This window comes from Grus americana, chromosome 2 (genome assembly GCF_028858705.1).
Source record: "Grus americana isolate bGruAme1 chromosome 2, bGruAme1.mat, whole genome shotgun sequence".
NCBI lineage: Eukaryota > Metazoa > Chordata > Aves > Gruiformes > Gruidae > Grus > Grus americana.
Window position 1 is genome coordinate 23,531,686 of NC_072853.1, and position 26,812 is coordinate 23,558,497.

The 26,812-nt window shown below is 42.7% G+C and overlaps 2 protein-coding genes across 5 annotated transcripts in view; both read left to right on the forward strand.

The window, feature by feature from the left end:
• The first annotated feature begins 406 nt into the window (after positions 1-406).
• On the forward strand, positions 407-17,568 carry PABPC1 (poly(A) binding protein cytoplasmic 1). 2 transcript variants are annotated; one of them, XM_054814622.1, is made up of 15 exons: positions 407-1,189; positions 6,042-6,235; positions 6,339-6,454; positions 8,307-8,446; positions 9,786-9,880; positions 11,419-11,556; positions 11,655-11,750; positions 12,203-12,475; positions 12,655-12,748; positions 12,941-13,051; positions 13,900-14,054; positions 14,499-14,583; positions 14,767-14,897; positions 15,199-15,294; positions 17,127-17,568. In XM_054814622.1, the coding sequence occupies exons 1-14, from the start codon at positions 997-999 to the stop codon at positions 15,289-15,291; spliced, it is 1,914 nt and encodes a 637-aa protein (XP_054670597.1). In that variant the 5' UTR covers positions 407-996; the 3' UTR covers positions 15,292-15,294; positions 17,127-17,568. The 2 variants fall into 2 exon arrangements, with proteins under 2 accessions (XP_054670597.1, XP_054670598.1); XM_054814623.1 differs by having other exon boundaries at positions 443-1,189; positions 8,307-8,437.
• A 5,831-nt stretch (positions 17,569-23,399) lies between these two features.
• Positions 23,400-26,812, forward strand: part of SNX31 (sorting nexin 31) — a 32,124-nt gene continuing 28,711 nt past the window's right edge. For all 3 annotated transcript variants that reach the window (XR_008576045.1, XR_008576046.1, XM_054818004.1), the window contains exons 1-2: positions 23,400-23,517; positions 23,592-23,666. Coding sequence is in view for 1 of the 3 variants with exons in the window: in XM_054818004.1 (XP_054673979.1) it covers positions 23,452-23,517; positions 23,592-23,666 (141 nt within the window). In the remaining 2 variants the exon portion in view is untranslated. The remainder of the gene's footprint in view (positions 23,518-23,591; positions 23,667-26,812) is intronic.

Consider the following 26,812-nt stretch of genomic DNA (forward strand, 5'->3'; position numbering starts at 1 on the left):
GCCCGATCCCCAGCACGGGCAGCCCGAGGCGCGCGCGCAAGGCAAGGCAAGGCGGGGCGCGGCGCACGCGCACGGCCGCTAACCCCTCCCGCCGCCACCCCGCTCGCTGTTGATCCGCTCAGGGCGCACGCGCCCTGCGGTTCAGCCGGCACCCCGTCGCCCCGAACATGTGCTCTCACGTACGCGCATGCGCCCTGGCGCCGAGCCCCCACCGCCCCGGTGACGTCACGAGGCGCAGGCGCGTTCCATCCCGGCCGTTTCCCCCCCAGCAGCCGCGGCGCATGCGCCAGAGCTGCCGTCCCCCCGGCCGGGCGCCGGCGCTGCGCGTCTCTCCGCCTTCCCCCGCGGCGGCGCCTGCGCGGTGCGCGCTGTCGGTGCGTGGCGTGCGGTGCGGTGGGGGCGGGTGGGGGCGGGGCGGGTATATATAGTGCGCGGCCGGGGCGGTGGCCTCCCCCTTGTCCCCCGGCCGCCGTCGGAGCTGTGTGCGCAGTGCGTGTGCTCCGGACACCCGGACACGCCGGCCCGGCCCCGCCGCACCATTTGTTACTAAAAATACTAAAAAAGCCAAAAAAAATCCAAAAATCCTAAAAAACCTTTTAAAAAAAAATAATCCTTCCCCCTTCCATCTCCCGTCAACCTTCAGCAACCGGCCGGTTTGATATAAAATAACCCGGTGAAGCGAAGCCCCCGGACCCGGCGCAGCCGAGAGGAGACACAGAGCGAGCCCGACCCCCGCCGAGGCCAGCAGTAGCCGACGCCGCCACCTTCGCCAGGCCCGGCACGGAGTGAGCCAGAACCCCCCCGCCCCTTCCACCCGCCGCCGCCGCCGCGCATCCGCTTCCTGCAGCCGTTAAGTTTCGAATCCGCCTCCGGAGCGCCCCTTCCCCCCGCGCCGCTACTGCCGGCCCCTGCCCTCACGGACCGCCGGGCCGCCGCGGCCTCCTCGCCTCGTCAGCGCCCCCCCCTTGCCCTCCCGCGCCGGGAGACGGCGGCAGGATGAACCCCAGCGCCCCCAGCTACCCCATGGCCTCCCTCTACGTGGGGGACCTGCACCCCGACGTGACGGAGGCCATGCTCTACGAGAAGTTCAGCCCTGCCGGGCCCATCCTTTCCATCCGCGTCTGCAGGGACATGATCACCCGCCGGTCGCTCGGCTACGCCTATGTCAACTTCCAGCAACCCGCCGACGGTGAGTGGCCGGGGACCGGGCCGCGGTGGAGGGAGCGGGGGGGGTCGGCGGGCGAGGCGGCCTGAGGGGAGAGTCGGGGCGGCCGCCGGCGGAGGAGCCATGTTTCTCCCCCGCCCCCACCAGGGCTCGGCGCGGCCGCCCCCCCTCTCCCTCCGGCCCCCCCCAACCCTCCCGGCCGCCGCCCCGCATCCATTTTCCCCGCCCGGTCGCTCCCGGGGCCGGTGTCGGTGTTGCCGGGACGCGGGCAAACTTGGCGCCGCGCGGGGGGAAGTTTGCGGCGGGGCCGCCGCTGGCTGACACGCGGCCTGGGGCCGCCCGGCCTCGTGGCGGGGAGGGGGGGGTGGGGAGGCGCTTCCGCGCCCCGCACCTGGAACCGAAAACCGACGCGGGGCCCCGGCAACGGGCGGGGAAGGGCCCGGGCGCCCCCGCCGAAAGCTTGGGGCCTGGCGGAGCTGCCCCGAGCGGCTGCGGCTCCCGGCGGCCGTGGGGAGGGTGTGTGCATGGATTGGGGGGGGGTGTGGTGTGGTGTGCGTGCAGGCGGCTTTTCCACAGGCTGGCACGTCCGTGCGCGGCTGCATCAGGAATCCGAGATGAAGGCTAGCTTGAAGAAAACAGCATAGTGATTAGCACCTTTTAATAACTACGCAGGAGCTGGGTGTGTATGTGTGATTAAGAGGCCAAAAGAAGGAAGTAGGACGTACCGGCATGGTTTGGTGGCTTCATGGACGTCCAGTCAAAGCGCAGGCCAAAGCATAATACGTTAAAACACCCTGGCGGATCTGTCACGTGTAGGGAGGGGATGAAATTACTTGGGCCTCCAAGCAATATGGCAAGCTGTGTTCTGATCCATTTCTCTTTGCAGTGAACTCTCCGACGTTGCGTTTCCTAAACTTGCTTTACATGACATCTTGCTAGTTCTCTAAAGTTAAATCAGTAAAGAAACTTTCCATGTAGTTCTGGTCACGTTTGTGCTGAGTTTGGCAAACTGGCTTGTTCATTTGGAGTGTGTTTTGATGAAAGAAACCATGACTGGTTCTAAGTTTTGTGGAGTCCAATTAAAAGAAAAATAATTCGGTCAGCTCGAACATATTTGATTTCAAGTACATTTAAATAAACAGCTTTCTATTACAATGGCTTTATTTTCAAGCATATGAAAGTGAGAGATTTGAATTACAAACTTTTCAAGCAATTAGATTAACTGGCTTTCAAAATTGGCTTTAGTATATAGCCATTATCAGATCAGACTTTGGTGTACTGATGATATCTCTATGTAAGTAGTAAAAGTTACTGTCTCATCTTTTTAATAGGCAGATATTTCACCTGTTATCAGCTCTCTCACTTCAGAGAGCTTTTAATTTATTCAGCCATTGTTTAGAATGAGATTATTTGAATGCTTTTTTTAACATACTTTGCTTTCATTTGAGAAAAAACCTACGGTACAGTTTAATCTCAAAAAGAAAAATAAGGGGTCAGTACAGTTCAGTACTGTGATATGATAATGTCAAGGCAGAAGTGAAGGTGATTCAGATGCTTCTCCTCGTTAGTAATGACAGAATTCTGTAAGGGCCGACCTTATCATTGTCCTCTGTTGAGCAACCTGTTCAACCCTGCGTTTTGTGACTTAGTTTGTAATTTGTCAAATGTGGGAACAAATACAGCAGTGCTTGCATTCAGAGTTTGAGGATGTGCCTTTTATAAAAATGCTGTTACTCCAAATGATGTAAGTATTTTTCAGACTTTGGGAAGCACACGTATTTTATTCAACACGTAGTCCAGTTCAGCCAAAAGTATTTCTCATCTGTATCAAACTTGCATCTGGCACCTTTCTGGAAGCACTGGTTTAAAATATAGTTAAAAGATATTGTGTGATTATACTTTTGCAACATTTTTAGAATTTGATGTTCTTGACAAATACCTAGAAAGCATTTGCTGATTTTTTTTTTATTACAGATCATTTTATCCATTTACTGAACCTTGAAATAGGAGCTCTGAGGATGAGTGGTTATTCTTACAGTAATACTGGTTTCATTTTGATTCCAAACTAGCTGCCTTTTCTTGGTTAAGCCTAATTCTTAGCTACATCTCAGGCTATGCTTATTAAACAGCTAGTAACAACTAGCTCGGGTTTTGAAAAATGGCTTTGAAGGTGTGTTTGACGTTACCAGCTGCCTATAAACTAGGGATCTCAAAACTCATCCAAAAACTAATTAGGCCTGATGATACACTTGTGAGGTATGCACACATTTCATAATTGTGACTTTTCTGAATTTGAGTCATAGTCTGGAGTAAAACCCAGGCAATCTTGTTTAATCACTAAACTAGAAATATTCTTGAGTAATCTGAAACTGCTCTTCTTTCAAATTTTTTTGAATGGTTATGTTTCCAGAGGTTTATTATTTTACAGCTATTGCTATGTATATTTAGCACAGTTTAGTATTAAGAGCGTGTTTTGTGTGATTTTGAAATTGTTACTAAAGTGGACTGTCCAGTTGCTCATGCCTAAAATGGGAACTGGTGACTCATTCAGTAAAAGCTCCAGCAGAATCAGCAAAAGTACAGCATGGGTAGGTGTGTCCACTTGGTAACAAGTTAACTGCTGAATGGGAATTGCCTCCTGCAAACTAGCGCAGCCTTTTATGACTGAAATGTAATGAAAGTTAGCCAATTTTACTAGTTGTGAATTTTAATGAGAGGAGCTTGTACCTGGTTGCAGATGTATTCTAGTAATGTAAAACCTATTGTGGAATGGCAACATAGTGTTAAGCAGAAATTTTTAAATTTCTTGTAGTTCTGCTGCTGAGAGTTTCCATGCTGTCCTTGTCTCTGGAGAAATTGCATTGGTCTAAGATAGGTGCTCACCATTAGTTGAGAGCGGTAATGTTTGCAAAGGCTGGTATGGACCCGCTTTGAGTCAGATGTTGGGGAAATGTGCCCAGGAACACACATTTTTGAGGAGTGGCAGGATTATTCTAGAAGCAATTAGGATGAATTAGAAAAGCCTCTTTTCTAGTAAAGGAAGCCCTGTTGCTACTTCTGGAAATAATGAACTGTTTGTTGCTGGCACTTTTGCTGGTGCTGGCAGTAATAATTCTAATGACTTCCAGGGTAATACTGAAGAGTTAGATGTTTCTGCTGTGGCCAGTCTGATATCCACAGTTCTTATGTCTTTGGCCATCTTTTTTTATCTTTTTTTTTCTTTTCTTTTGTAATGTAAAACCTTGCAATGCTTTTTGTTTCTCATTATCAGTATCTAGGTTGTCTTTTCTCTCCTGGTTAATTTATATGAAGTTGGTGAAAGCTTTGTTAACTTATTTAAAAGACTGGCAACGTTTATATTTTTTGTGGCTTCAGTTTAAATCAGTTGTTGACTTACTGCTCTTATGTGAATATGGTAATAGAATCAACAGATTATTTTTTTACAACAAAATGTTACATGTCTGTCTCATTAACTTATACAGATGTCTTTCAGAGAATATAATCTTCAAATTCACTTGTAATCGAAAACGTGGCAAGAAAAGATGTAAATTATGGCATGCCAGCTGAGCCAGAGGCTGATTGCAAATTTTCTTTGCCCATGATATCCAACAACATTGCTAAAGATAAAAGCAGCACTTAAAGAACGAAAACATAAAATAAAGGTTTTCATAATGTGACTGGCCTTTGGTCCTCCTCTTAAGAAAAGCGATTAACTGACATGGTTACTGTTTTTAAAGTAATACTAAATTGATTTCAGCCTTGTTAACATTGCATTGCTCTGTTATATGCAAATTGCAGTGAAGTGAGTTAGTACCAATGAGTGTGATTTCAGGTATTCATTGGGACTTTTTTCAGTGTTCTTTCAGACCTACAGGAACAATGGTGAAAAGGAGGGAATGTAGGAGATGATAAAATATGTCTGCCATACTTGAGAACTCTTGCTCTTTCTTGCTTAAATACCTTGTTGACTTAAAACATCACAGACATGTTTTGTTGCTTTGAAGGGACATACGAAAACTGAAGAAGGCTCAATACTTTCCTGTCTAAATACACTGAAATCTTAAATTCAGGCTTTGAAAAGTTAGTTATAGAGTTCTACTGGAAAAACTGCTCCATTGGAGTAACAAACCTGGTTTATGTTAATTAATTTTGCTGTTTTAATGCTCGCTCCTTCCTTGATCTTGTATGTATTTCATCATAACCTTTTAATATATATAATTTCAGATTTTAAAAATTAAGTGCTAGTTTTAAATCTCTTTGAACTGTCCCTTGTTCGTAAGTCCATCACAAATCTTTTTGGTCACTAAAGAAGGAGTTGTGTGGAACAGCTGCCTGAACCAGGCTTGAACTCCACCTAGCAAAGAAATTTGTCAGTTTAGGGGTATTGGTGATTTAAGAGTTCTTATGTTAATGTTAAGGTCTCATATAGGCACATCTGTACTCCTGAAAGGATTTTTATCGATACAATATACATCTATGTGATGTGGGAGTGGCCAGCTGATTTTCACAAATGTTAAAACTTTTCCTCCTGTGGAATAGGTTGCAATTGCCATCACTCAATACATTTTCTCCTGTCACTGTACCACCTTTTCATAGCAGGGCCCAATTCTTTAGGCTGCTGAGTTTTCTACAGCTTGTTGAGCTGACTTGTGCTCCTTCCTGTCTCCTGAGCAAAGCTTTTCCTGAGGAGTTTTTGCCAGTTTTTACCTGCATCAAACAGAGTGGTGTTTATTCACACTGGAGGTTTGGGTTTGCATTTTGGTGGTGGTGCTGGACTTAATAGTCAAAATTTTATGAAGAATTGTACTTCAAATGCTATTTGTGTGCTTATTAAGATACTTTAGCATTTCCTACTAATTCCATGATGTTTTTCCAGCTGAACGAGCTTTGGATACCATGAACTTTGATGTCATTAAAGGCAAACCAGTGCGCATCATGTGGTCTCAGCGCGATCCGTCTCTACGCAAAAGCGGTGTTGGAAACATCTTCATCAAAAACTTGGACAAATCAATTGATAACAAAGCTTTGTATGACACATTTTCTGCTTTTGGAAACATCCTGTCTTGTAAGGTTAGTGGAAAACCATTGGCGCATTTAATGGTTTGACATAAACCCCCCTTGATTTACGCTGGAAACATTCCGTGGGTATTACAACAGAGTTTTTCTTTAATAGGTGGTATGTGATGAAAATGGGTCCAAGGGTTATGGATTTGTACATTTTGAGACACAAGAAGCTGCAGAAAGAGCTATTGAAAAAATGAATGGTATGCTGCTTAATGACCGCAAAGTGTAAGTACATAAATACGTAGTTGGGGACGAACAGACTGAAATTCATTTTACAGTGGACAAATACTTCAAGCTTACCTAGAAAAGACAGATTGTTCTAAAACTTCCTAATTTTAAAGAAGATTTAGAATTCTAGTGCTAGGAATACTATGAATTGTATCACCTGCCTATTCTAAAGGCAGAATAAGTTCAGAAGAGGCTAATAATGGACTCTAGGGAAAAAATTGTTGTATTAGTTGTCTTACAAGCCAATGCTGTAATGCGGATTTGGGAACTTCTCTGGTTTTCTGATCTTACTGGTCTGAGAGAAAATACAATATATCCAGTATGATTCAGAATACTTCCCTTATAAGGGTTGAGATAGGTACGTTATCCATTTTTTGGATGAAACTTGAAGCTCTAGAGTTACTCAGTCCTGAGTAGCAGTCAGATTACACTAATGTTTTTATACAAATGTCTGTCAGGAGGCATATCTAGGAAATAGGAGTAGAAAATACAACTTACAGAAGCATAATGTTTTAAACATTATCACGGTTCTATAGGGAAAAAATGTTATAGGCTTGAGGGGGTGAGTGTGCACAGCTATGCCTAAGGGATCATTATGGTATTTGGTATAGTTGCAAAAGAATAGCTCTGTACTTGGGAGGGTTTGGAAAAAGAGTAAGAGAAATCAGCATCAGCTTACCATCATGAATTATTTTTACATGTAGAGATGGATGGATCAAGCCAGGAGAGAAGATACAGGGAGAACATACATTTTGAAACTCTGGTTTTCCTGCTTGTTCTGTGCTTGACCGTGATGTTTTTACTCAGCTTCCATCTTTATACAACCTTTTTAAATTAGTAAAAAAGGGTCAGCATGTAGTCATAAAAGCACATGATTTACGTAAACTTTGTTTGGTAAAATGCATCATGAGAGTTAATTTTGCTTTGAATTTCTGTTTAGGCTAGGCTTTTTAAAGTGAATTAAAAACTATCAAAATCTGCTGAACACATTGCACTACCATTCTTACCATCCTCGGTTACTATAAATGCGATGAAGTTGTCAAAGTTTAAGAAAATGTTGACTTACTGTATGCTACTTTATTGGATTTGTCAGATTTGCAACTATAAAGTTGGACAATACAATAAAATTTGAGAGCGTAAGTCTACTACAGTCAGAAATTGTTAGCCATGTAATGTCTGTACTAGAGCAGTTCGTTGGTTGTGTTCAGCTTCTGTTCTTTCTCTGACGGTATGAACTGACCTTTGGTGTTCCCAGCCAAGTTGCAGTGGTATTTGATTAAAGACCAAGTTGAACTATTTATTTCTCTAAGCCTATTTAAAAAAAACCAAAAAAAACCCCCACCCCAAAACAAACCAATAAATAAACCCGAACCACAGACAAGTCTTGCTTTGATATAGGCTGGAAAGGTGTGTAAGGGAGTAGGGAAGGTTAGTTAAATATCCCTTGCTTAAAAACTGGATCGGAGAGTGGTAACTGCTTTAAGGCTGCCAAATTTTTATTATGGCTATGGTAGAGGGGTTATGGTGATATCTAGAATTTCTGTTTAGCCGCTTTACCTAATACTCTTTCTTACTGTCCAGCTCTTGTTGTCAAAGGCTGTTTTATAAGAGTGAACAATCTCGCAATGGCTTGAAAGCTTTGTTATGCTAGTAACTGATAAGCACACTGATGTAGCAAAGGATAGTGAAATTGTGTTTCTGGTGGAGTTTTATCATAAATATCTGAAGAATTTCATACTTATAATGAACAGTGAGACTGGTTAGGAATAAAACATGATGCCAGAGGATTAAAGTAAATTTTTAAACCTTGACAGACTTACTTTATACTATTCTGTTCTCCTGCAACTAGATTTGTTGGAAGGTTTAAATCCCGCAAGGAACGTGAGGCAGAACTTGGAGCCAGAGCAAAGGAATTCACCAATGTTTACATCAAGAATTTTGGAGAAGACATGGATGATGAGAGACTTAAGGAACTCTTTGGCAAGTTTGGTAATGTCTTAAACTTTAAGTTTATATAAACATGAATGAACTTCAGCTTACTACTTGTATCTTACCTGTACAGTGCCTTATAATACAAGGAATCAGCTGGCTGGCTGATGTTAATTTAAAAAAAAAAATTAAAAAAGGTACTGAAAAGTTGGTACTTAATTTCAATTTCAGGTTCAAAGTGCAGTAATATCGACTGCAGAATTTTAAATAGGCAGAATAGCATGTATAATCCTGCATCTGAATTATTTCGGATAATCTGAAAATAATGTGTCTAAATAGTCTTTTGAATGGGTTTCACAAATTTTTAAGTTGCAAATAGAAGTGTTTTCTGTTTCAGTACAGATTAATGTTCTGTATTCACTACAGGATACATGACAAATTAGTTTACTTCTGTTGACCTGCAGACTTGTCTTTACTCTGAGTATCTCTGCTTTCATTATTCCGTTGTGTTGTGGTTGACCTAATATGAAATTAGAAGGAACATTTCCATTGGCAAGTTATTTGGTTCTGTCTTGATCCTCAGTTATGCACAGGGCAAAATTATGGCAAGCATACAATCATGATGTAATACATATAATGTGTCACCATCAAAATAGGAAATGGCAAACTCCTTAAGTCAGTTACAGATTCTTACACTGGTTTATAGGACACATCTATTTTATTTTCAGCCTCGGTGTGGGAGGTTTTTTTGTATTTTCTTTCCTCTGTGCTTTTGCTGTTCTCCAGTGGATACCATGTAAAGCAAGACAAAGCCTTGTGTATGAGCTATTCTATAGCAGCCCTAAGTAGCATTTACAGGAAATTCCTTTCCACCATTGACGTATCTGTGGTTGAAATGATAGCGAATTTAGCTGCTAACATCTGTCTCAAATGAGTCTGTGAACTGTGATTTTTCAAAGGTTTGGAATTGCTGAACTGGGATGGCCTTTCACTGGCATAAGTGGTGAAGCACACGCCTAATAGAAAGGCCTCCTATCTGGCTTTCAAAGGATGAAAGCACTAATGCTTTTTAAATGTCATAATTTTTGATGAAAAAACCAATTTCATTTACTTTGAGGTGAAATTCCTACCCCATTTTGGTAGAAAATACAGTAGGAAAGAAAGTCAGCATGGTAGACTTCAGCTGTAATGGCTGAAGTTCAGCTTCAGGGCAAATTAGTCATTTTATATTAATAGGTGATATTTACTAGATATGTTTAGTAGATACTACTATTGGCGCAGGAGTCCTTTGTAATACAAGTGAAACAAACTAAATATTAAAATTTCTAAACAGGATGTTCAAAATGTGAAGAGAATACACTCTGTGTATGAAGCATAAGTGTTTCATTGTCTTTTTTAGGTCCTGCCCTAAGTGTGAAAGTTATGACCGATGAGAGTGGAAAATCCAAAGGCTTTGGCTTCGTTAGTTTTGAAAGACATGAAGATGCCCAAAAAGTAAGCTTTTGGACTTTATTTTAGGAATCCTATAACTGAAACCCAAATATGTTTCATTGAGTGATTTGAAATCTTGTGAATTCATTAAGGGTTTTTCATTGGTCAAGGACACTGCAAAAACAGGTGTCTGATTCTTAAATGACTTAGCATAGTTTCTGTCATTTAGAATGCTTCCTTAGGAGCAAATGTCAGTTGATTTGAGGAGCCTTTTAAGTAAAGACACTATGATACAGCTTGAACTAGTGTAGAAATGGGGAATCTTGAATAATTTAATAATGTGTTGTAGTTGGGCTTAAAGATCTTGTTAAGTTTTGGACTCCCTCATGCTGGGCAACATAACAAGCATAGTAAATTATTACATCTCTGTGAAACCCAGATGAATCATTGGATCCAGTTTGGTTGCACAAAACATTTGTGCAAGGCAGAAAGGATTGTGTTTTCAAACTTCACCATTGCAAAGTCAGCAGGAAAGCTATTAGTTTTATGGAGCAGGTTTGGCACAGCTATAATAGTCAGAGCCCTGTGATGTTGCTTTTACTCCGAAGAGTAACTTTGGAAGAAGGGTCCTTTTAATTCGTGTATATGTCTATAACATACCAGTATGCTGTATAACTTAATTCTTTGTCAGCTGGTTGCTTTGATGTGGCAGTTTGACTGTGGCAGTAGGGACATAGCATCAGGAGAAAAACTTGGCACAGAACAAATCAGGGCAACAAAGGAAGTTTGCTTTTCAAAAGGCATTTCACTGATTTGTCAGTACTGCGAGTGTACAAGCAAGAGATGAGAACATACTCTGTCTGTCTTACATCCACATTGTTCAGTCTTGCATACGTTCATTGATGAATTGTTTCTCTGACAGTAGTCAGAATCACCTGTTGGGTGTTTTAAATAATGCACAATTCTAGTATCTTAGTAAATATGTGTTTAATGGCTTTAATCATGAAGGTATACAGTAAACTTGTGACTGCTGTTTTAAATTAATTGAATAAATCTGTGCCAGAGTTTTCACATCTTAATAGTTGTAAACTATTTGTAACAGCAAAAAGTTCATATTTTCATACTCTCATTTCCTTAATGGAAGATTAATATTTTTTTTAAGCCATATATGCCAGCTGTAGCTTAATGTATACTATAAGAAAATCTTGTAGATACTACAGTTTCAGATGTTACTTTTAAAAACAGAAGTTGGGTGTGTGAATTAGAGCTTTTCAGCTTAATTTGCTTTCTTTTCTCTGCCTTTAGCAAGATGGGGCTGGAGGGAATAGTTCTTCACTGTTTGACTTTTTTTTTTCCCCCAACTTCATATAAGAAGAGTTTTTTGCATCCCTTGTGACTTTTCTGTAACTGGGCAGAAGCACACTCAGAAAGCAATTTCCATTATACTTTAAGCAGGGAAGTCTTGGGGTATTTTGTTTAAGCTAGTGATAGTTTGGGTGGGTTGGCTCTTTTTCTGGACTCCTAATGTAACTTTTTATATTTGGATTACTTTTTTTTGACTGGAATACAAAGCACTGCTAACCTCTTGTTTATTAATGAAGGCTGTAGATGAGATGAATGGGAAAGAGCTCAATGGGAAACAAATCTACGTTGGCCGGGCTCAGAAAAAGGTGGAAAGACAGACAGAGCTGAAGCGCAAGTTTGAACAAATGAAGCAGGACAGGATCACCAGATACCAGGTTCAGTTTTAATTCAAGAGGACTAACTCTATTCTATGATAATCTTTAGATTTACACAGACCATTTGCTTTCAAAAATAACTCAGCTTTTTTTTTCAGGGTGTAAACCTTTATGTGAAAAATCTTGATGATGGGATTGATGATGAGCGTCTTCGAAAAGAATTCTCCCCATTTGGTACAATCACTAGTGCAAAGGTAAAGTTTATAGATTGTAGTCATGCTTTCTCTGAAAATGAACAGTGATTCTTCACCAAGGGACAGTGATTTGTTTCATTGACTAACAGATGTGACCTGGTCACTTAGCACTGCTACTGTATGCTATATACTGTATACATGGACATCTGCTTTCTTGGTTATTGTACATCTCAGGTTAAATGCAGGTGATCATCCTTTCTTGAAATAAACTGAGTACTGATATTAATGTGAGAAAAATGACATCTTTTCAGTGTAATAGTGTCCTCATTATTACTTCATTGAGATTTTCATCTCTATTCAGTAAACAGCTATTAATTAAGCATTTGTATTCCTTTTTATAGATCAATTCAGTAAAACAAACGTGGTCTCACTGCTAGTAAGCTGAAAAAAGAAACTCATGCGAGTTGAGTAGATACATTCTCTTGTTTTGAAACTGAGTTTTGTACTGACAGGTCATGATGGAAGGTGGCCGCAGCAAAGGATTTGGCTTTGTATGCTTTTCATCACCAGAAGAAGCCACTAAAGCTGTCACAGAAATGAATGGTAGAATTGTGGCTACTAAACCATTATATGTAGCTCTAGCCCAGCGTAAAGAAGAGCGCCAAGCTCATCTCACCAACCAGTATATGCAGCGAATGGCAAGTGTAAGAGCAGTACCTAATCCTGTAATCAACCCGTACCAACCAGCACCTCCTTCAGGTTACTTCATGGCAGCTATCCCACAGGTATGTAGAGAGATGAGTGACTGCTTTGTACTGTGTATAAAATCTGTTTAGATTTAACAGTAAATGTAACTGCTAGCACGTGCCCATAATTTCAGCATTCTAATTGCATAGCAGAAAGGCAATGGACTCTTCAGCCTACCCTTCAAAGATAAGTTACACATTGGTTTTATATTTGGCAGACTCAGAACCGTGCTGCATACTATCCTACTAATCAACTCGCTCAACTTGCTAGACCTAGTCCTCGCTGGACTGCTCAGGGTGCCAGACCTCATCGTAAGTCACTTCTTTACCTCTTCCCAGTGATAGCAGTAAACTCCGTAGCATTTACCTTTGCACTTTTTAAAAACCTTCTCACAACATTACAGTATCAGTCTTCTCTTTGTCCTGTTAGCGGTATTACTTCTGAACTCTTTTCACCATTGAGTGTTTCAGCATGTAACTTAATGTATTTTCTCTAAAACATAGCGTTCCAAAACATGCCTGGTGCAATCCGCCCAGCAGCACCCAGACCACCATTTAGTACCATGAGACCAGCTTCTTCACAAGTTCCACGAGTCATGTCAACACAACGTGTTGGTGAGTTTCGTTTATGCAAACTTTAAGTATTAGACTTCTTTTTTTAATTGGACTGAGTCAGAATGATCTCTCGAAAGCATTCCGAAGTTCAACATCGCATGTGGTAACACTTCCCTCCTTTTCTGACTCTTACTAAATGAGTAAGCTTCTAGTAGTTGCTTCAGATATTGTCCCAGCAAAAAACTGCTGTAGTCTCATTTCTTTAGCATGAAGCATTTCTTTCTTTAGTGTGCATTTTCATAATACTGTATGGGAGCTGCTGCTGTTTTTAAACGTTGTGGCAATTGTAATAATAGGTTGCATGTAGAAATACTGAGACGATAGAATTTTAGCTCTTAACTATTTTGTTATGGAATACTGTGAGCCAGTGTCACATATGCAGAATCTGCACATCACTGAGTGAACCAGAATTGATTGTAATGGAGTCTTAATTCTCTCAGAATGTATTAGGCAGTTGTATTTTTTAGCTACCTGCTTCATGAAAGTATCTTTTTTAGGATGACTGTTGATGTAATGTGCTCAGGAAATCAAGTGTCCTTTGAGGTTAGAATGAAATTAAATTAATACACAACCAAAGTGAATGTTTTCTCATAGATCTTTTTTCAATAGCGTGTAAGAAAAGCAATTCATTAGTGAAATGACTGGAAAGTAATATCCAGTAAATTTCGAGCTTTGAACCTTCAGATATGACCAGTGATGTGACAGTTGACAACACTGCTGAGATTAATCTATAATACAATACCTCAATTAGGTATTCCATTTGGGCTGTTCTGGGGGTTTTTTTGTAACTTGTACAGTGTAGGCGAAATACAAATCAATTACATATGGAATTATGTTATTTTTTTCAGCTAATACATCAACACAAACAATGGGTCCACGTCCTGCAGCAGCAGCCACTGCAGCTACTCCGGCCGTACGCACAGTACCACAATACAAATATGCTGCAGGTGTTCGTAATCCTCAGCAACATCTTAATACACAGCCTCAGGTTGCTATGCAGCAGGTATGTAATTTTAGGAACCAGTCTGTGCTTCAGCTGGTGTTTTTGCAGAGGAAGGAGGGGGGCGCTTATGATTCAGAGTTGCCTTTGTTATTCTGGAATTCAGGCTCTACATTGTGGCAGCAGAGTTAGAGCCTTGGGGTTTTAAGTATATTTCAAGTTCACCTGGGGCAGGATGTGATCCTGTGTTACTTCTTATTTGTAGTTGCCTGATGCCTTAGCCTAAATTCTCCTTGTGTTGGCTCTACAGTGGAGTGGTTGATACTAATCTCCAGCATCACTCGGCTCTAACCAGCACTATTTGATTAAATTGACTTAGTTGTAATTTCTTCCGTGTTTCTAACAGTGTAGCATTGCTTATGCTGAGTTGTACAACATTGGATATTTGAAGCTGCACTTAATTATGAGCTAGAATTGAATTTTGAAATTGTGTTAATTAATTTGCAGCCTGCTGTCCATGTGCAAGGTCAGGAACCCTTGACTGCTTCCATGTTGGCTTCTGCCCCTCCACAAGAGCAAAAGCAGATGTTAGGTATGTACATGATACCTCCCTCTGCCTTGTAGCAGAAGGACAGTCAAAGAACTCTTTAATCAATCTTAAAATGTGGAATAAATGGTTTCAGCAGTAGAACAAGGTGTTTGTTTCCCTTTTCCTGTAAATCTAGGCTGTGTTTGTCAGATGAGATTTGTCACTGGTTAACTTGTTTCTCTCTAGGTGAACGTCTATTTCCTCTCATTCAAAGCATGCACCCTACTCTGGCGGGTAAGATCACTGGTATGTTGTTGGAGATTGACAACTCTGAACTCCTCCACATGCTCGAGTCTCCTGAGTCTCTTCGTTCGAAGGTAGGTGGACTTTTGCCTTACACCAGTTCTATCAGCAGTTAAGTCTACACTGATATAACAGGTGTTTGTGCTGGCACAGTGGGGTAGCAGCAATGCAACAGTGGCCCGGGCTGAGAAGTTTAATACCCTCTTTCAGAGGGTGGCAATGACTTACCTCAGTGTGAACTGGAGCTGTAATGTTATCCTTTTCTTTTTAACAATGCAGGCATTGTTTGTATGTATAACTTAAACTATTTCATTAGCCTAAATATACAGAAATCACTAAGCTTCCCTTTCTTAATTTTTCTTTTTTACTTAACAGGTTGATGAAGCTGTAGCCGTACTACAAGCCCACCAAGCTAAAGAGGCTGCTCAAAAGGCAGTTAATAATCCCACTGGGGTTCCAAGTGTTTAATAAGTAAGTTTTCCGAGCACTGTAGTTTTATAGGTTGACTGGGGCAGTAGTCCTTAGTCCATGACCCTTAAAAGCAGCGTGCTCCCAGGCTTTCCATCATCTGCAGCCACAGAAAGCAGCAGCTATGGTCACAGTTGTAAACAAATGTGCCCAAGCCTGTTGCCCAGTTCTGTAGCTCTTGGTTAGCAAATGCTACTGATACTGTGTTGCATATTTAGCTGGAATTAAAGCATTGTTTTTAACAGCCTATTTACCTGGAATTAGTTCTAGGCACGCTTGCAAAAATGGGCAGTTCTTACAAACACTACTATTCATACTGTTTGTTGTTCAAAAAGAACTTGTGGAACTGAAGTGAGCTTAAAATGATACTCCAACCCTATTTTTTCTTGGCAATTAAATAGCTTATTTACACTATAATTTGTATATACTTGCCAAAATCTACAATTATACAGTAATTAAAAACTAAACTATGTATTGTCTTGACTTCACATTTTGGTGAATTTAATGTCAGTTAAAATAGGTTTTCTTCATTGGCTTCTATGGGATTAGTATCATAGAATCATAGAATGGTTTGGGTTGGAAGGGACCTTAAAGATCATCTAGTTCCAACCCCCCTGCTGCAGGCACGGACACCCTCCACTAGACCACGTTGCCCAAAGCCTCATCCAACCTGGCCTTAAACACTTCCAGGGATGGGGCCTCCACAACCTCTCTGGGCAACCTGATCCAGTGCCTCACCACTCAAACAGTAAAGAATTTCTTTCTAACATCTAATCTCAATTGACCCTCCTTCAGCTTAAACCCGTTACCCCTTGTCCTGTCACTCCACTCCCTGATAAACAGTCCCTCACCATCTTTCCTGTAGGCCCCCTTCAGGTACTGGAAAGCTGCAATTAGATCTCCCTGGAGCCTTCTCTTCTCCAGGCTGAAGAGCCCCAACTCTCTCAGCCTGTCCTCACAGGAGAGGTGCTCCAGCCCTCCGATCAGCTTCATGGCCTCCTCTGGACTCTCTCCAACAGCTCCATGTCTCTCCTGTACTGGGGCCCCCAGAGCTGGATGCAGTACTCCAAGTACTGCAGTAGTATCTTAATTTTGCATGACAGGAAGAGGCAAAAGGTGTTATCTTTACAATTTTGAGAGGAGACAATGTTCGGTCCAGTTAGGTTTTCCCTGTCCATGAACTTACTTTCCACATTTATAACTCCCAGTTGAAGATGCCTGCTTTAACATTTGATCACTTAACATTTTCTTTTTTCTTGGTCTTTCCATTTCTGCAACTTTCCTTTTGGAGGCAGAATTTGAGTCAGTTTTTTCCACACTTCTTTCTTTTTCCATATTTTTGTTAGTGACACTTTCACACTGGAGAGATAAGTGCTGAATAAGTTGTCTGTCCTAAACTAAGATGCCCAAACTTTGAGACCATGACTCCGTATGTTCCATAATGCTTTAGTAAATGGAAATTGGAAATACTACGAGTGTAGTTATTTGATAAGCTTTGGTATGCTGACCTTAAGAGTGGAGGTGACCTGCAGTCAAGTTAGTTACAGTAACAAATTAATGTGTGTGTAGCCGTTGTCCAAGTCTGTGCTGTGCAGAGTACTGCTTGGTTCTAGACTCAGTTTTGCCCTACCAAGTTTCACAAATTTGGGGTACTTTACTTCGATGTCTCTAAAAAGTGGGGGATACTGCTGATACTCTGCTTGTAAAGAACTTTGGTCTGATTGATACCGTGAAAGCCTGAAGTGCTTTTCAGCTTACAGTTGCAGAAAGCATGTCAGAAAACATAAGGGGTTGCTTTCATTTTAAAATCTAACAACATTGTTTTTTGTTTGCAGAAAGATCCGGGACTACAATCTAGAACTTCGCTTCACCGAAGAAAAAAAAAATCTAAACATGGAAAAACTATTAAATATTGAGAAAAACATTGCAAAATATAAAATAAATAAAAAAAGGAAAGGAAACTTTGAAGCTTATGTACAGAGCAACGCCGGGGCTAGCAAAACAAATGCTAGTCCTAGATTACTTATTGATTTAAAATTAAAAAAAAAATAGTAAAATAAAAAACACAAATTAATGTTTTATAAACCCGGGGGAAAAGAATTTTCAGCACAGTACAAAAATTTAAAGCATTCCTTTCTTTAATTTTGTAATTCTTTACTGTGGAAAAGCTCAGAATATCACCACTGTTTTAGTTGACAGTGAGAATTGATAGCTGAGCAAAGAAACGTAATTTGGATTATAAAATTCTTGGTTTAATAAAAATTCCTTAAACACTGACTGACTTGTGATGGCTTCTTTTGTAGAGTGTACTTCTCATAAGGTTGTAATTCAGAATGCCAAGTTAGAATGCCAGTCTGTACTATGTTTTAGCAGTTTCTAGAGAAGATTAGCCTATATTTAGCCACCTGTTAGTGATAATATAAACTTAGGCACTAAAACAAATGTAAAGAGTGGCTAGATTATAAAAGGCCCATGTTGGAATTGTGTAACATACCAACACGTGTCCCATTTGACCACCTGCATGTGGCATTCATTCTCACAGGTTTGGGTGGACGGAACAATCTCTACATAGGTGTGCAGCTGTGCCTTGCCTTTAGATTGCTAATGAACCCTGAGGTGGAGGCTGCGTAGAGGAACGAGCAAGGATTGTCTGCAATAGTGTTGCGAAATCCCATTATTCTGAATGTATGAACACAAGGCATTCCTAGAATAAAACAGGTGAGGCTTCAAGTGGTAATGTATTAAAAATTGAATGTGTAGTAACTAAAAGATCTTGATTTTTACACAGTAAAAATCCTGTGGACAGGACTGCTCAGTCCTCTTGAGTTTGGTATTTCTAATGCTGTGTTCCATAACAAGCAAATGGCTACTGTTAGCTTTTTTTCCTCTCAGTAAGAGACCAATTGGTTTAATTTTAGCTTTGCTACATTTTTGATTTTTTTTAATGTGCTGAACAAATCCTTCTTGTCAGAGCCAACTTCAAAAATCTCAGCTAGCTCTTTGGTAACTATCATTACTGACAAAGATTACAGTTAGGGTACTTTAAATCAGCAGTTTTGAAAACAGAAGGTCTTCTGAAATGGAATGCTATTCCTTATTACATAATATTCATTACAAAGATCTTGTCTGTAACTTCCAGGTGTAATGTGTCACAGAGCTCTGCATACAGTGAGCTTATGCAAAACTTGGTGGGTTTTTTAAATCAAATTTGTGCATGGTGAAATAATTCTAGCAGTTTTACTGGCTCCAGGAATCTGCTTCTTCCTGCAAAAGCTGGCCTTCCTGGTTCATCCTTATATTTGATTGTCACTTAAAAAATAGAATTAAGTGGAGGGGAGTGCCTTTTTAAAATAAATAGTTGTTTGATTTAAATTTGATCTAGTGTACAATACCATAGAAATAATCCTGTCTTCACCTTGAATGGTAAATCCTACAAAGGAGGCAGTTCAGACAAGATATGTACACAATAAGAGGTTGAATGTGCAATGTTAATTTTATGTAATGTCAACTATAAATACATTAAAGCTTTGGAGACAGTTTTAAAGACCTAAAAATATTTAGCACCATAATAAAAATGTTGAAGAATTGGATGATATTAAAGGTTTAATCTAAAGGAAGATAGAAAGACCTATTTGCAGGAGTTTCAGGGCCCTAGCAGGAAAGTAAGAGCACATGTCACTTCTGCTTGTTTCCTCAGGTGAGAGGTAATGTGTCTTTCATGAGTCTGCTGGAGCTAAACCAAACTAATTTTTATATTTTGTAAGAATGTGCAAGTTATTTAACCTCTTGCATATGGGGAAACTAAAGAAGGAAGAAGGGTTTTTCCAGCTTTGTACAAGACTTTTGTGGGTGTGTCAAGCAGTATCATCTGTACCAGCCTGAAGGACTAGGTAATTTTTGTGATGGAAGGAAACAGTGAGGCAATTGTGCTGAGGTGATCATGACTGCTTAAGAAAACAAAACCCTGGGTTGGTTGGGTTTATTCGTTCCCACTCAAGTACATTGTAATTCCCCACTGTATACCACAGATGTCTATTTAATCAATGTCTTTTTTTAAAAAATCTTAAAGATAGCGAACAATGTGTGTGTTAGTGCCTCTATCAATGCATCTTTAGAGTACTACGGTAAAACAACACACCACACAGAAAAATCCATGTACTCAATAGAGGTAGAGCATTGTTCCCCTGGGTTAATAGGCAGCCTAACTGGCAGTCACTTCCTTCTGCCACGCGTTCCCTGTGGCATGTCTCAGAGGCTTACGCTGATCCTCTACTGCCCTGCAGCCACCCAGTGCTAAGCTGATTTTGTCAGATCCTCTTGTATTTCATTCCTTCAGTCCCTCCCTGTCTTCCATTCTAACCGGAGCAAATGCTTCAGAGTTCAGCAGCAGCCAAAAGCCTGCTCCTGAACTGAATGGTGATTTGAATGAATGAATGAATGGTACTATATTCACCATCCACTTTCCCAAGCAAAATGTGGCTTTATGGGCAACTAAATCAAAGGTTTGGTGCAGAGGTAATTTGGATTGCATGCGTTCTCTTTGCTGCTCTGCAGAAGTCCAGGAAATTAGAATATCATTAGGTCCTGGGGGAGGAGGGGATAAGGCAGTAGAAATCAAGATGTTCCGGTGTCAGGCAATGTCATTACAGTTGCCAGTTTACACTAATTAGGTGTCTACCCTTGAATAAATGATATCTTCAGTCTTTGCACCTAAATGCATTTCCTTCTTGGGCATTGTTAATGATTGCTATGGACAACTGGATGTTGAAAGACAGCCATGTACTATTTTGGATTACTATTTTCTGCAAAAAGGTTTTCTGAATTCTGCATCTAATAGACATATTTCTGCTTGGAGTAACTGGGAAAACACACCACCAAACCTCCCAAAAACCAACCAGGATTTGTATTAATTCTCAATAGGTCCAGGAGTCGTGTTCCAAACTGACATGCTAGAGAGGGCCACAGTCTCGTCCTCGGGACCACAATTCACTAGGCTTTCAGTTACGTGTTTCTAGCCATCCTATTTGGGATTAAGTAGGAAGCTCCATTTCTAGAATTGATCCTTCCATTGGAGTTGCTCCCCAAATATGAGCAATGTTTTCACTCCCTGCTGGAGTAGTTTAAATTACTACTGAACTCTTCATAGCTTCCTGTGTATGTGAGTTGTCCCTGTGAGGCGATTCGAGGTTAGAAATGCCTCCTGAGTAAATCCAGCACAGGCTTTACTGGAATGAGAGGCTGCTCTCAAAAGTCTCAGTTCTTCTCTGAGATTACTTTTTATGGTGTAAGTGGGCACTTTGAATTAAACTGCCCTGTTTCCTTTGCCTCCTTCCTTCCCATTTTCCCTTTGATCAACTAGTCCTTTCCTTACAAAGAGAAACACCACATCCTATATCCCCTTACATCAATTAGCTGCCTCATCAACATCATGGCAAGTGATAGAGCCCCACACCACCTTGCAATGAAAAGGCTACAAGGTCTGTCTGGGAAATGCTGCAGGTTGTCTCTGCCAGAGTTTCAAGGGCAGCATGCTGATTTAAAGAGTATCTGCAGCTCAAATGCTAGCAAAGAGGTCAGTCTAGGATCTCCCTATTCTCATGTGGAGACTTGAAAACTCAGAATCCTTGTACACCCTACCCCCACTGGGTGACAATTTGCATTTGGGATCCTGTCTCTTCTAAGCTACAAGTCAGCATCTCACTCACTGCCTCCCCTCTTCACAGGTTTCTCCTCAACTGACAAGCCAGGAAGACCACACAAAAAACCCCCCAGTATATGATTCCTCAACAAGGCAGGCAGAGATTTCAGCACACCAGCAGCCGAAGTGCTGGTCCTTAGGCAACTCTGAGTCCATGTGGTATGACTACCTCTGTGAAGGAAAGCTCTTAGTCCCTCTTACCTGCTCTAGGATGTGGTCAGTAATGATGTATATTAGCTGTATCCAAATGAAAATGCACCTGGCAAGGTTACAAATCCTTAGGAGTTGGCATTTGAAGTGAATACAAATTTGAAACAAATGTTTTCAGCTACACTAAGACCACAAGGTGCACGTGTAGTTGGAGCTCCCTTTGAAGGACTTGGGCTACAAGAACAAAGGAAAGAATATTTTCAAAAAATAAATTGAAACTGTTCTTAGATTTCTCACTTGTATTGGGATTGAATGTAATCATTAAGAAAAAAAGGAAATTACAAGCTGGGCCAATATAATGGGCCTGTTGCACATTAAGAATTAAGAGCAGTATATCTATGCCAAATAGTTTCCTACTTCCCACATAACCTACTAAAGAAACATCCCTAATCAATTCATGTTCCAGCTGGCTATAGCTGTTCAGAGGTACGTAGCTTTTTATAGCTCTGAGCACACTTTAAAATGTTCCATGTGATATCTGAGCATTCAGAAAATAAAACTGACACCCTGGGCAAGTTAACCGGTTGTCACATTACAGTGACTGGGACCTTGGGTTACACATGATCTAGGTTAAATTTGAAGTCAGCAGATGACATAAACCAGAGATTACAGTTCAAAAAGTGGGCCCCAAACATATTGCATTGTCACATCTGTAAGTGGAAGCTTGCTTAATCCTGTCTCTTGCCACTGTTCCAGAGACTTGCCACCAAAGGTAGCTCAATTTCCCCTCCTGTGGTTTTCCAGAGGGGAACCAGATTCAGGAAGATGAGACAAGACCACCAACCTAGAAGGACAGCAGAAATGGAAAATTCCTGCCCGTGGCCTAGAGCGCAGATCTTTCTTCTGACTGCCTATACCTCACATTTTTCCATCAAACTCATCACACAACTGCCTTGCCTCCCAGGTTACAAGTGGAGTCATACATTTGCAAAGTGGCCTGGGATGTGAATGAGGATGCACGCAGGGGCCTTGCTCAGGAGGGGAAGCAAAGCTCTTCCAGATTCCCCCAGGGTGTGGGTGCCTCATCTCCCGCGTATAACAGGGCAGCCGTGACACCATGAGCTACAGAGTTGGCTCTGTAAGAGGGCGGTTGCGTGGGTGCTCCAGAAGTTGTCAGACTGGTTATATTTGGCTGCACAGATGAAGAAGAAAAACAAATCAAGTTATCAAACACATTACACAATGTTATTTTACTTACTCTTCTCCTTTTTCTCCAAAATGCCCACTGTTAATCCTATTTCTTGAAAAATACGTACAAACCTTCTTCCACCGGGAAGGGGTTTTCCCCAGGTCATTTAGTGAATCACGGCTTTCCCAAAATAATTTTCTTCCTCTGATGAAGGGCCTTTTGGTGAGGCCAGAGTACTGCGCTTACGTCAGGCCCCAGTTTGCAGGGGAGGCATTTCAGCTGCATTATTTCCATGCTGATGAACTCATTTCCCATCTCTAGCAGCACTGCTTGTGTAAGACTAGGAGGACTTCCATGGTGATTCACAGAAGAGGGCCCAGCTCCCGCAGAGCCTTTCCTGCAGGGGTACCAGAAGTACACTAAAGGAAGCTATGAAATACTGCAAGCATAATTTATCTTTATTGTCTGGTAATTAGTGATAAACAAAAGTCCTAGGCCAGAGACGGACCTGCCATTTTAACTATATTTGACCTCCAGTGAGGCACTGTGCAAAAAAAGGACTTTCTTTTCTTACAAACATGCTGCCCGGGGGGGGGGGGTACCTTTCACCAGATGGTCCCGAGTTCTCGTGCCTTGAAAAATAGTAAATTATCATCACTTCGTAATGAATTATCACTTCGTAGTCCCCTTCCCCGCGCTATTCACGCCTACACAGACTGCTGTCACAGGGTCCCTCGGCCGCCTCCTTCCCTGCTCGGCACCGGCTCTTCAGCGCCCCGAGTCACCCCTGCCGCCCTTCCCAGCCAGGCCCCTTCCTCCGCGGGCACCGCATGGCGCTTATTGACAATTAATTTCACCCCCACGTTGCCCCTGGCCCTAACCAGACCCCCCAGAATAGAGCCGCCCTCCCGCCCTCCCAGGGCTTTTTTCTGGGGGGATTTCAAATAAAAGCCGCCGCCGAGGCTGCGCCTGAGGGACTGTCCTGCCTCAGTGCCCGTACCGCGGCAGCGCCCCCTGGCGTCGCGCCCGCCCGCTCCCACCTGCGCCTCCCTCCTTCCCTCCCTCCTTCCCTCAGCCCCGCCGCCGCCGTGAGGGTGGCGGCCCGGCCCGGCGCGGTCTTGCCATGAAGCTGCACTTCAGCATCACCGCCGCTGAGGAGCTGCGGGAGAAGCTCGGGGGGCGCTACGTGGTGGGCGCGGGTTGGGAAGTGGGCGGCGGGGTCTAGCGGGACCGGGTGGTGGTCTGACGGCGGTGTGTTTGCAGCTGTATTCGGTGTGTCTGGAGGGCTTCCTGCTCGGCAAAGTGCGGTACAGCCAGCTCCGCCGCTGGGACGCGCAGGTGAGGGCCGGCTGGGGGGCTGGCGGGACGGGGGGGGGTACCTCGAAAAGCCTCGGTGAGGGCAGCCCGCTGGGGTGCGGGCGGCCGTCGGCCCCCGCAGCCAGGTCGGGCCCCTGTGGAGCAGGAGGGGCTCTCCCGACCCTCACAGGCCCAGCGTAGGGTGGGGACAGCGAGTTGTTCCTGCCCAAATCCCCGTTATTAAAGCCTTCCTTCACGCCAGCACCACGGGGGGAATGTGTCTGGTCCAAATCCGTGCCCTGCCCTCCCATCTGGCCTTCACGCCCTGCCTGGTTCCCCCTACCCCAATGCTGTGCTGTTGGAGGGGTAGAGCTGCTGCTTGCAGGGCACCCGTGTCTGCTGCTGGTGAAATCCAGCAGCAACTGAGAGGCAAATCCAAAAAAAGCCATGGGATGTGGCAGAAGGGTATGGTAAACTGGCTTAATGGGAAACATTGGCCAAGCAGCAGCAGGCTCCAAGCGCCTCCTCTCCTTGGCCTCTGGGAGAGAGGTGCAACTGCTTTATTGGGGTCTTTTAATCCTATGAACAACTCTAGAAATGCATAGAGAGGTCAGTCCAGGCAAATTGAACAGTCAGTTGCAGGGGTTTTTTTGACAAGCCAGAGGTTAAATGAGTGTTGAATCCTTTGGCCCAAATTGCCTAAGCACATACCTCAGGAGTGACCCTTTACACACAGGCAATTACAAACCAGCTGGAACACAGGCCTGGAATATTCCAAGGAATAGTGGGCATCAGGGAATAATACATGGTCCCAGCTAACTGAAGTGGACTATTTCAGGGTGAATCTGCCTGTTTATGTTTCTGCTTTTGTTTTGTTTCTTGTCCACGTTGCCTCTGTCCCTTTCCCTTCTATCCTTCCTCTAGTTTTCTTAGGAAGATAAAAGGGAGCATGTGACATTGAGTTTTTCTGTGGAGACAGAGTGACCACCACCTTTCCTTCTGCTAGCCTGATCTTTCTGGTCTTTGCCAGTCCTTGCGTCCAAGCAAAATGTCTCCTGGTTCTTCTGTCAGTCTGGGTGCACACTGTTATCCCTGCTGAGCAGCCTTAATTTACCTTAACAACTCTATTTTAGGGCCCTGTTTGATCAACGCTTCTTGTGGTAGTGGGTTAGGTAGGTGGTCCTTCTTTTGGCAGCCTCCTTGCTGTGCTCTCTGTTGCAATGATGGGACCACTCCAGAGTAGTTTTTCAGCCAGGTAACCCCCAATAGGGATCGGTCCATCTCTCCCAACTCTGTGTGCCTGCACAAGTAGTTGGTGTAGCACAGCTAAAAGGCGGTTGAGTCAGCAGCAGGGCTGCCATGGGAAGCAACATTTGCTGAGGTGTGCTCTTGTGCCCCAGCTCTGCAATTCTTTTCCCTGTGGGAGCTCTCACAGTAATATTTTGCAGTGGTGCATTTTGGATAACATATCTGAACTAATAAAGTAGCTTATGTATGTGCTTGCTTTTTCTTTAAGGCTTACTGTTTCTTGCTCAAGAAGTTTTAACTTTACTAATGCTCTCAGCAAAATCTCTCCCTTCTCTGCATCCTCTGTAACATACAGTTTGCCTCTTGCTGGGCTTTACAACTCATTAGCTGATTTTTATTTTTAATTCCTTTGTTCCTGCTGTTGTTAGCTGTCATACTTGGTCTTGAAGCTTACAACTACACTGCTGTCCCTTAATTGTCTTCCCTATACTTATGTGAGGTTGCTCATCTATAATCATTATATCCTGTTCTGCTTATTTTGCTTGAAATAATCTGTTAAGGTAGAAAAATGCACACATACAAGAAGTCTTAAACTCCAGGATACAGTAATTTCACCCTCCTGACCAGATCACATATGGTGTCCACAAAGTCCCACAGATCAACAATTCTGTGATGGATGCAGGATGTGAATTAGAAATAAGTATTCCCCTTGGACAGATTTCTGCATGATTATACTTGACAGAATTTCTTGAATGCTACTCTGGAGAATCTTTCTTCGGCCTCTGTTGGATGTGATGCTGGACTAGTTGTGCCTCTGATTTCCTTCAGGGTGGCCATTTCTAAAGCACTGCTGTTCCACCTCTACAAGCTCCTCTCCTAACTTGTGATATAAAATCAGGACACAGTTTTCACGATGCTGCGCCTCACAGCATCACAAACCTTTCTCTTGCTGTGCGTTTTCCTGTTCCCCATCACTTTATATTCTGAGAGTGCTTCTGTTGTTCAACACTCCCAAACTCTCTTCCGCACTGTCTCCCAGAGCAGTTGTTCTCTACAAAAGGTCTGTATGAATGGAGCGACTGTTTAGAAGTTGGTAGTAGGCAGTGCAGTGTAACAGTATATGAGGTTTGGATACACTGTTGAATGGGGAGGTGCACATGTACTAACTCTGGGCAACGTTTCCTTACCTCTAGGTGCCTTACCTCGAAATGGGATTCATAGCCTTAAGCTGAGCACCCAAGACAAATGGTATAGAGGGAGGCGTGAACAACCAAGAATGATATCTTAAAAGAGATCTTGCTCAGAAGGAGTTGGTTAGGCAGGGCTGGCAGAAATGCTAAGGAGAGCAGTGCAGCTTCAGCCTTTCTCCTTTTGTGGAGATGGGTGCTTGGCTGTGGATTGCCAGAAAGTACCTGTCTTGATCTGAGGATTTACTTGACCTTCCTCTGGGAGATGAGGTTTTGTGTTGGCTGTAAGAGGGTCCAGAGGTGGCTCTGCCTTCTCCTCTTTTGCCCCTTCTTTTAGTTGCCCCTTTAGTTGTGGGAAATCCAGTTTTCATTCCTTACTCTGTCTCGAGTATTTAGGTATTAAGTATTAGCGGTAGGAAAGACAGCTGGAGGACCAGCTTCCTTTTGCTCAGGATGAAGGCCATACACATTGGGCAGCATTCCTTATTGTTTGCACTTGCTGAACTAAGAGTTGTGTAGCCATTCTCCACAAATGACTGCAAACAGCTTCAGCAGCAGTGTCGATGGCAGATGGATGTGCATTTTAAAGATCTAAGCTTTGGCCCTAGATTTATACAAGGACAGCTAGGCAGTGCTCTGTCCTGTAGCCATGTTCTCCTCTGGCTTTGGTTCTGTAGGGACTGCACACTGACTGGAGCACCCCTAATAGAGCTGTGGGTCTTTGTGCTGCTTGTGGAGAGGTAAGGCTCTCTT

Bases quoted from the DNA above. Each gene is read 5' to 3' on its own strand.
- PABPC1 (XM_054814622.1), top strand. From the start codon at position 997: ATGAACCCCAGCGCCCCCAGCTACCCCATGGCCTCCCTCTACGTGGGG. The intron at 11,557-11,654 runs GTTCAGTTTTAA...TTTTTTTTTCAG, and splicing joins ACAGGATCACCAGATACCAG to GGTGTAAACCTTTATGTGAA. The intron at 13,052-13,899 runs GTGAGTTTCGTT...TATTTTTTTCAG, and splicing joins CATGTCAACACAACGTGTTG to CTAATACATCAACACAAACA.